At 47.2% G+C, this 9,996-nt stretch overlaps 1 protein-coding gene across 1 annotated transcript; it reads left to right on the forward strand.

Annotated features, from left to right (window-relative positions):
- Positions 1 to 6,137: 6,137 nt before the first annotated feature.
- On the forward strand, positions 6,138 to 8,300 carry Hoxd1 (homeobox D1). The gene is made up of 2 exons (XM_036186633.1): positions 6,138 to 6,914; positions 7,227 to 8,300. Exons 1-2 carry the CDS (start codon positions 6,260 to 6,262, stop codon positions 7,559 to 7,561), a joined length of 990 nt encoding a protein of 329 aa, XP_036042526.1. The 5' UTR covers positions 6,138 to 6,259; the 3' UTR covers positions 7,562 to 8,300.
- Positions 8,301 to 9,996: the final 1,696 nt, after the last annotated feature.

Genomic DNA, 9,996 nt, shown 5'->3' on the forward strand with positions numbered 1-9,996 from the left:
GCTACAGAACTGGTAAAATCAATTTAGGAAGTGTTTACAGTAGAACAGTATGAAGTTGAAAAGTTGGCTAAGATGTGTTGGGTGTATTTTGTACAGGAAGATCTTAAGATACAACAGAGGAAAAACGCAGTGCAACAGAGGCAGTCTAGCATGCTACCATTGCACTAAAAATGTAGGGAAACATGAATTGCTCATGTATAAAGTATCTCTAAAAATATTCATGACACAAATAAAATTTGTTGCTTTTTAGGTAAAGAGGGACTACATGGCTGGGGACCAGGGTGGGAGAAAGACTCCATTGTATACTCCTTTGAATCTTGAGCCACACGATTGTCAATTTATTACTTACTTGAAAGATAAAGCAACAAATTATCATCATTATTATTAGAGGTGCTGGGTATGGAATCCCAGGGCTTTGCGAATGCTAGGCAAATACTATTCCCCTGAGCTACATCCCAACTCTCAAGGATACAAATTATAGGCTAGGAGATAGCACCTCTTAAATGAGCACTGACTGCTCTCCCAAAGAACCTGGGTTTGATTCCCAGCACCTACCTAGCAGCTAACAATTGTTGTATATCCAGCTCCAGGAGATATGATGCCCCTATTCTAGCCTTTGTGGGCACTGCACCTAAGTGGTGCTCAGGTATACATACAGGCAAAACATCTATATACACGAAGACAATTTAAGCAGCAAGTTATAAGTAGTTAGCACATGTGTATCAAATTGGTATATGCCTGTATGTATTCATACATAGCCTTTAAAAATATGAATACAACAGAGGAGAGTTGAAGGCTTTTATAAATACTGAGCCAAAGACAGAAACCGGAAGTAGATTTGAAAATATAAAAATCCATCTTCTACATGTCAAACAAATGAAAAGAGAATGGCATGCTGAGAATTTTTTTTCCAGTGTTGGGATCAAACTCATTGCCTTATGCAGGCTACACAAGTACTCTACTCCCAAACACACCCCAACCCTTTTGCTAAGAAAATTTATAGCATATGGCAAACGGTTAACACACAAAGGGTTTATAAACTAATAAAGACACAAAGCTTTCAATAGAAACATTAAGCCCAAGACAGGCATCTCACATTTGTTCCTTTTGTACTTGCTCTATCCAGTGAAATCAACTTAGGTTTATTTCTTATGGCCCTTTCAGGGTCCTGAAGAGAGTCAACCTCCACAGGAAATTCGGGACTCCTTTACCCTTGCAGGTGGTGGAGGGGGTGAGGACCCAGGCTCATCTCTGCCTACTCTTGTCAGAGACTTAGGGTGAAGCTTCACAAGTCTAGTGCATTGGTTTACAAACTTGTCTCAAAGGGAGAGTCACTTCCAGAAATGAAGGTACCTCCTTCAACACTGTTCTGCCTGTTCAGGCCTGAGGCTGCCATAGTGCCAGTACCAAAGAAGCGTTGCCTTAGTTCTTCCTTTGTCCAGGCTGTAGGGAGGCAATGGGCTGTGGAAAGTCCAGGCTCTATCATTTTTTCTAGAATGAGTAAAGCAAATTCCTCCCTAAAGCCAAGAGTTTGACCGAGTCTATGGCTAAGGTGCCTTCTAGCTTTACCAGCTCACACTGTGGATGATCATCCTTTAGCCAGAGATAGTTAGGCCAAGGTACATTTCACTCCTTCTGGATCCCTGAGGCCCAAATGCACCTTCCAGTTAATTGGGAGATGGAAGGAAATGAGAGAGAGTAAGAACCCATCCTCACTCCGCTTCTTAGAATGTTGCTTCAGAACCACTCCTGGGTTTCTCTAAGGAATGGAAGAAACAAATTTCACTTCCTACCCATCCAAGGCAAGTTATCAGAATAACCAGCCACCAGAACACACTAATTGACCACTAAAATGTGCAAATTTCCTACTGACCACTTCTTCCAGATTTATTTATTTATTTATTATGTGTATATTTATGTCTGTGTATGTGTAAGCACAAATGTATGTGGGTGTCCAGGGAAGGCAGAAAGAGTTACGAGATCCTCTGGAGCTGGAATTAGTCATTGTCAGCTGTCCAGTGGGAGTGATGGGAACTGAACTCAGGTCTACAAGAGCAACAAGCATTCATTCTTAACCTCTGAGCTCTCGAGCCCCAACTGACCACATCTCTAAGACATTTTCTGGAGCTGTAGACCGTTGACCTTGACATTGACTTCTCTACCTTGCTGCTCAACATGCTTGTAGACACTGTTCAGGTTCACTCACGTGTCAGCCAGCCAGGTCACACTGCTCTTTCACTGTGCTCACTATCACTTCTACAGAAGCATTTCCTTCCTGTTCTGTTCCCACAAAGCCAAGTGCCAAAGCAGAAATCTTCAGTGTACTTTGGGATACCTGCTGTAAGATCACCCAAGAAGCTTGTTAAAATAATAAAGATTTGGGACTGACTGGTGGCTCATGTCTTTACGCCCAGTACTCAGGAGGCAGATGCAGGCAGATCTCTGTGAGTTCGAGGCCAGCCTTATCTACAGAGTGAGTTCCAGTACAGACAGGGCTACGCAGTGAAACCTTGTCTCAAAAAACCAAACCAACCAACCAAACAAACAAACAAAACAAAATGAAAATAACAAAACAAACAGACAAATACATGAACACTCCTAAGTCAGACTTGTTGGATTAAAATATCTGGAAATGGGCCAATGAAACTGTACCTTTAGGCAAGCCTCTATGGTGATTCCAATAAATGCAAAGTAGTTTTGGGTGTCAATAATCTGAAAGTCCTCTTAAATCAGTACTAAATACTGGTAGAGCATACCACTGTTTCTGTTCTTCATTTCTGACCAACAGACATTTATTAAATACCTACCATGTGTCAAAAGCTGGCTTGGCCCATGAGTCTCTCATCTGCACGACTCAGGGAAAGGCCCAGTATTGAACTGTTTCCTTAGGGAGGCCCCTGTTAACTATCAGACTGCTAAGAGGTTTAAAATTCCTGTCTTCAGGACCCCTTCCTGTGTGCTTACTTCCAGCCTTTGATGGCTGGGGATGCTCGAGAGAACTGCATCCTGACCTCTTTTCTCTTAGTCTGGTATTGGAGAACACATCCTGACCGTCTTTTAGTCTTTTACTCCCGCAGGCTCTCTGCTTTGGGGCTGCAGGTCAAGAGTTTGATTGTGCTCAGGTATCTCGAGCACAGTGGGGCTTATGGAAGAAAGGGCCTTGGTGGTTCTTAAGGTCGACTTTGAACACACAGAAGACAAGGCCACCAGGAGCCACCACTGCTATCAGAAGAGAAGGTTGTTATTAGAATGGGAGAGAAAGGGAGTGGGGGATGGTGGGAATGTGGGCGGCTGCTGTGGTGAGCAGGCAGGCTATTTCAAAGCATTCCTACTTCAAACTCACCAGGGCAATCAGGGCCTCTGTTGTCACCTCCCATGGAGAATTCATAGCGCCAAGACAGGAGGCAAGTGGCCCTTGAGGATTCATGGCTTGAACAATTGATAAAATTAGTGAGACATTTCCCCATATCCTGTGAATATTGGAGACAAACTGGATAGTTACTAAAAATATTCTCTATTCACTTATTTTTATTCATGTTTCCCCCGGTAATATCTTCCAGTCTCTCCTCAGAGAATTACAGACTAAGATTATTCTGGAGTATCAGCTGGGATACAGTAGCAGAGCACTTGCCCAGTGTATGTGAGGTTTGAGTGTGTGATTCTATGCACACTTGTGCGTGCACGTGTGTGTGTGTGTGTGTGTGTGTGTGTGTGTGTGTGTGAGAGAGAGAGAGAGAGAGAGAGAGACAGACAGACAGACAGACAGAGGGAGAGACAGAGCCATCTAGTAGACTTAAAGTAAAGTAGAGCTAGGCCCCAGAATGAATCTTGTTCCTTTGGTTTGAGAATGTCTTTTTCTAGGCATAATAAAATGCTCTTACCTAAGACAGATGGTAAACATCTGCTAAATTTGGGCATGAAATGACTAGAGGGTTGACTTTCACCAAACATTAAGTAAACTAACTCAAGGGCTGAGTATGTAGTTCAGTGGTAGAGAGCTTACTTAGCATGTGTCTGGCCCTAGGTTGGGTGCTCAGCTCATCAGAACCAAAACAAAAGAATCAGCTTTGGAGTGAAGACAACAGCCTGAGCTCTGAAGCATAGGACACCATAAGGACTCGGGTGCCAGAAGAGTGAGTGAGAAGCAGACCACGGCTCTCTGTATGGGCTCACCGGGGAACTATAATGAAGTCTGAACAAATATTGAGTCCACTCTCAATACAATCATGAAAACAAAATAACAACAGCAACAATAAAAATAGGGGGCTGAAGAGATGGCTTAGGGGTTAAGAGCACTGCCAGCTCTTCCAGAGAACCTGGGTTCAATTCCCAGCAACCACGTGGTTGCTCACACCTGTCTGTAGCTCCAGTTCCAGGAGGTCTGACACCCTCACACAGACACACATGCAGACAAAACAGCAATGTACACAAAATAAAAATAAATAATCAAAAAAATAAAAATGGCAATAAGTGCCCTATTTAATTTTAGTAGACTTTCTATTTCAAGCAAAGACGCAAAGCTCCAAAAATTTGCTTCAGGGAAAGCAAATAATGGATAGTTCTAGGTGGAAGTCTATTTCAGTAGAGGGATTCCACTTACATTCAATTCCAAGAACCCCACACTCATCTAGCTTTGTCTTCAGTCACGTGTCCTCCCTCCCAGTCCTCTCTAGGTCCTTCAGTCTCTCTGGCTCAGACGCACTAGCACGAGACACTTTGGGCATAGCTTTGTTTACTTCCAAGTCCACAGTCCTGGAAGGGACTCACTTCTGGGACTATGATGCCGGAGAGCGGAATTTTAGGCAAGGGCTCAATCACTCTTTCATGACAAGGGGAGCTGTAAAACAATATTAAAGCCATACTCACTCTAATTTAGAAGCTCGAACAGATCAAGTTTTCAGGGCACTTGAATGAACTAAGAGCAGACAGACCCTTACGAATCTTCACTACACTGGCTTTTAGGAAACCACCTTCATTTACTTATGGCTGTGTGTAAATAACTGTGTTTATTTAACTTAGTATTTTCCTTCAGCCCTAAAGAGGAAAACATGAAAAGAAACGCTGAAGGAAGTTGGAAAGTTTGTCAGTGTAACGCCTGTGTGTATAACCTTTCTACTCTTCATTTCCTGTGCCAACTGCACTTTTATTTCCCGGCTCTCTACACTCAGTAAACAAAACCATATTATCAAGGGAAAGACGTGAGCCCATTAACATCGTGAGCCCTCAGATTTCACTCGCAAGAGACGACGCAGCACTTATCTGATGGAACAGAAGCTTAATTGCTTTAAGGTACAAGCCAGTCCAAACCTCTGAGATCTGACCAGTCCCCAGGATGCCTTTGCGCCCTCAGCCAAGAGTCTCATTGAAAGCGTGTGCAGCATTGGTGGGAGTGCCAGCCTCTCAAACAGTACACAGGGGCTTTCAGGCACAGGGTGGATTCTTTATTCTGATGACCTCGTCGGAGGGGAAAATCCGGCTCTTTCCACAAGAGACAGAAACTTATTTTCTGCCCAAATCAACACTGACACTACAAACGTCCATCCTCACCATGTCGCCACAAATTGGAAGGGATGCCAAAGGGAATGCTGTGAGCGATGTTGCAAAGAAAAACTAGTGAAAGTGATTTCATCTCCAGGTCCCAGGAGTTGTCCGTGAGGCAGAAAAGAGGGAAAAGCCAACATCTGCTCTAGGTTTAGGACAGGAGTGACTCCAGAGCCGAGAAAACCCGAAAACACCCAGGAAAAGGGCGCAGGAGTAACTTGACCTTCCCAGAAGGAGGGCTGAGTAGAGTACCCGCAGGGCAAAGGCAATAATTCTCCCACTAGCCTCCTCCAAGCCCACCCCGCCAATCCCGGGGGAGCAGCCCGCGGGGGTCCTGAGAGGGACCTGCGTCCATCGCCCTCCACTGCCTTTCTGCCGCAATACCTGTCCAGGGAGCTGGTCCCCTGGCCTCTCGCCCCTCCCTTCCCAGGCCACCCAGGGCTGGCGCCGCTCTCCCAGGCTGGGCGGAGGCCCCCGGCTGCTCCGGCTAAGTTGGCAGCGGGGCAGGCTGGAGGAACCGCTCTCCAGTCCGGACCGGGCCAGTGCGGGGAAGGCGCCGATTGGCCGGCCGGCGCCACGTGGCCGCCGCCGCCGGTATATGAGGCCACTATTTACCTCGGGCTCTCTCGCCATGGCTCGGCGAGGGCAGCGAGGGTAGCGGGAAGGCAGAGCTGCGCGGACCTGCAGGGTGCAGCGTTTGGGCCGGGGGGTGCGAGCCATGAGTTCCTACCTGGAATACGTGTCGTGCGCCGGTGGCGGCAGCGGAGGGGTAGGCGGCGACGTGCTGGGCTTCGCACCCAAGTTCTGCCGCGCCGACGCTCGCCCCGTGGCCCTGCAGCCCGCCTTCCCCCTGGGCAGCGGCGACGGCGCCTTCGTGAGCTGCTTACCCTTGGCCGCCGCCCGGCCCGCGCCGTCGCCCCCCGCAGCCCCCGCTCAGTCTCCGGGGCCACAGCCCACCGCACCCCGGTACGCGCCCTGCACCCTGGAGGGCTCCTACGAGCGGGGCGCCGCACCTGCCTCTGCGCCTGCCGCCGACTACGGCTTCTTGGGGTCCGGGCCGGCGTTTGATTTCCCCGGCGCGCTCGGGAGAGCGGCGGACGACGGCGGGGCGCACGTCCACTATGCCACCTCGGCGGTCTTCTCCGGCGGAGGCTCTTTCCTGCTCAGCGGCCAGGTGGACTTGGCTACCTTTGGCGAGCCCGGCCCCTTCCCTGCGTGTCTCAAGGAGCCAGCGGACCGCCACCCCGGGCCCTTCCAGACTGCGTCCCCGGCCCCCGGCGCCTGTCCTAAGCCCGCCTCTCCCACCTCCGGCCTCCCGGCCGCCTTCAGCACTTTCGAGTGGATGAAAGTGAAGAGGAACGCCCCCAAGAAAAGTAAGGAGGTGGGCGCTGGAGGGAGGCACCTGGGGTGGGGAGAGCAGCCTTCTCCGGGCTTAGCCGGGAGCGTGTGGCCGCGGATTCCCTGGATAGAAAGAGCTTCTGCCCCTAAGCGGTCAGACTCCGGGGTCAGAAAATGCCCCAGGCGCCGAGAAAATTAGGACGGAGCCCTCGGTGGAGCGCACGGTCTGCCACAGCTGTGCCCATCACTCAGGAGGGCTGCGTTGTGACTTTGGTCTTCACTTTGAGCGGTCACTGGATAGTCTCAGCATCCCCTCGCCCCGCTGACACCTTCTCTTTATGTTGCAGGCAAACTCTCCGAATACGGAGCCGCAAGCCCCTCCAGTGCCATACGCACGAATTTCAGCACCAAGCAACTGACCGAACTGGAGAAGGAGTTTCATTTCAATAAGTACCTGACTAGGGCCCGACGCATCGAGATAGCCAACTGCTTGCAGCTGAATGACACCCAGGTCAAAATCTGGTTCCAGAACCGTAGGATGAAACAGAAAAAAAGGGAACGAGAGGGACTTCTGGCCACAGCTGCCTCTGTGGCCTCCCTTCAGCTTCCTCGGTCAGAAACAAATCCCACTAAATCTGGCCGGAACCTAGGAAGCCCGTCTCAGACTCAAGAGCCTTCCTGAGGTCCACTCTTGAGGCTGAGGACCTTGGGTCTACAGAAGTCACAGACTGCCCCCACCCTTGTATAGACTTAGGAACTCAGTTTGGGTGTGGGCATAAAGTAGTACGGATTTTACTTGGCAAAGGAATTGTCGAAATTGGCTTCTGAGTTGCAGAGGCTGTGTATAGAGATATTATTTTGATATCTCTTATTTGCTTATTATTTCCGCCTCATCAGGGAAACGGGTCTAGCTGCCAGCCTAAGCGGTGCTACGCTAGTCATGGACAATTCCTGGGTGTAGAGTGGCAGGCCTTTTTAGTTGTTGAATTCTGTCAACACTCTGATGTGGTCAGCAAAGCACCTCTCTGAAAGTTATTTCAGTTTTAAGTTCAAGGACAGACTAGACCTCTGCAGCTTCTTGAGATAACCAAAGCTAGTTAGGATCTCCTTGTTGTGGCTAAGCTGCTTCAATGATGATCTTCACGTTGCACTCCAGTTTGTTAAGTGGCTCCTACCTCTCCACGTGCCTGATTGAAGATGCAATCGCTGTTTAGTTAGTTGCCGAACAAATCCGCAGGGTGGGAAAGGACTAGAACCTGAATTATACCATGACATCAGTTACTCAGACTTGAATGTAAATATATACAGTGTGCATATTTTTGAAAGATTTGCTTGCAGTGAACTCATAGATGACATCTAATGTCATACATAGCATGTAAAGGTTTTGACCTTTTGGGGGGCAATAAAAGTTACAGAATCTACTATTCTTTGCCTTTTCTTACATCCTTTTTATTTGGTTCCTTAAGCTGATTTAGTTGCCTCCATGTGGAATAGCTTGATTGTCATATGGGAATTTGTTTACACTGGTAACTTAAAAGTAATACCACATCCTCTTCTTTGTTTTTGTGGGGTTTTGTTGTTGTTGTTTTGTTCTGTTTTTCTTTCAAGGCAGGGTTTCCCTGTGTAGCCCTGGCTATCCTGGAAATCATTCTGTAGACCAGGCTGGCCTTGAACTCAGAGATCTGCCTGCCTCTGCCTCCCGAGTGCTGGGATTAAAAATAGCACTTTCTAGAGGCTGCACACACAGAGCATATTATCCATAATTACCTGGGCAAGTCAGGCAGAGAACTAGTCCACTAAACTCAAAATACCTAAGGAAACAGTTCCTTAGCCTTAGCTTTATTATAGACATACACATTAACTCAAGGGCTAGGTGCCCCCTGTGGTAATGCTGAAAATCCAGGGACGCTTCAGAGACCTGCTTTTTCTTGTTTCTCCTATCCTTACCAAAGGAAGAGGGAAGGTGTCCCGAAGACTTGGTTTCTTCATCCTTCTGTGTTCTCTGAGGGAAGTTGCTGCTCATCAAAAAGTTCTCAGCTGCCTATTTCCTGTCTCCAAAGTCCAGGGTCACAAAAGAGGCCGGGAGAGGCTAGTAGCGAGAGCACCCTCTTCCATAAGTCAGATAAATCTCTGGCCAAGAACATAGCGTACTTGTCTGTTTTTAACAGTGGAGTATTTTCAAATTAATTTCTTAGAATAGGTACAATTTAAAATCTGGCAAGGGGGTGGTTTAGAAACAAACAAAACACAAAGACCTCTACTCTTATTTTCACTCAGCCTCCCTTCCCCTGAGGGTGCCCCAATCAACAAGGCTCCCGTGTTATCTCATATTAGTATAACTATGAAGAAAAGTGCAGTATAAACGCATTACAGCAAGCAGGTGCTCCATACAATCATCTAATTAGGACATTTCCCTTGCTTTATCCCCACTTCTTTAGGCTTTCCATATCGTTCAACAGAAAGGCTTAAAGATACAAATGAGTCACACAAGAACCCCATGATGTTTCTAGACTTTGGTAAAAGTCCTCCAACTCCAGTAACGTAAAAAAGTCTAAACAACAGGGGAACATTACTTTTCTTGATACACAGCGGTGTGATCGTGAGGTTAGGAATTTAAATTACACTTGAATTCTTGTCCTTTGTACCTGCCATTTCATGGAGTTGAAATAATACCAGCTCTAGCAATCTCAGCTGATTTAGAGGGAAGATCACTTTAAAAGTAGGCCCATCATTATTATTCTTATGTTTTATTATCTGCCCCTCCGTAACTTGAAGCTAATCAGATCTTGCTTTAAAACACCTGCTTCCTCTTTGAGCTAGCTCTTCAGCTATTTGAAAAGACTTGTTACAAGTCCTACTTATCTGTTCCTTTTCAGTCACTTCCAGTGAGTTTCCTCCTGTGGTCTTTGATATGACAATGTTTCCTCTTTGACAAGCATTGAAATACCTCAACAACAACTGCCACCGCACTTGGGCATCTCCTTCATCTACTACGCATTCTCTGAGAAAGTAAAGTGTTTCTTTGGGAAGCTGGTCCTAGCACTTCACAGTCCTGATGGATGTCTTCCTTGATGAAGGTGGCTATTTTGACATTCGCATAGTGCTGTTCTATGAATC

This window comes from Onychomys torridus, chromosome 4, assembly GCF_903995425.1.
Source record: "Onychomys torridus chromosome 4, mOncTor1.1, whole genome shotgun sequence".
In the NCBI taxonomy this organism is placed as follows: domain Eukaryota; kingdom Metazoa; phylum Chordata; class Mammalia; order Rodentia; family Cricetidae; genus Onychomys; species Onychomys torridus.

Excerpts from the sequence above, each read along its gene's own strand:
- Hoxd1 (XM_036186633.1), top strand. The coding sequence starts at position 6,260 with ATGAGTTCCTACCTGGAATACGTGTCGTGCGCCGGTGGCGGCAGCGGA. Across the intron at positions 6,915-7,226 it reads GAGGAACGCCCCCAAGAAAA|GCAAACTCTCCGAATACGGA; the intron begins GTAAGGAGGTGG and ends TTTATGTTGCAG.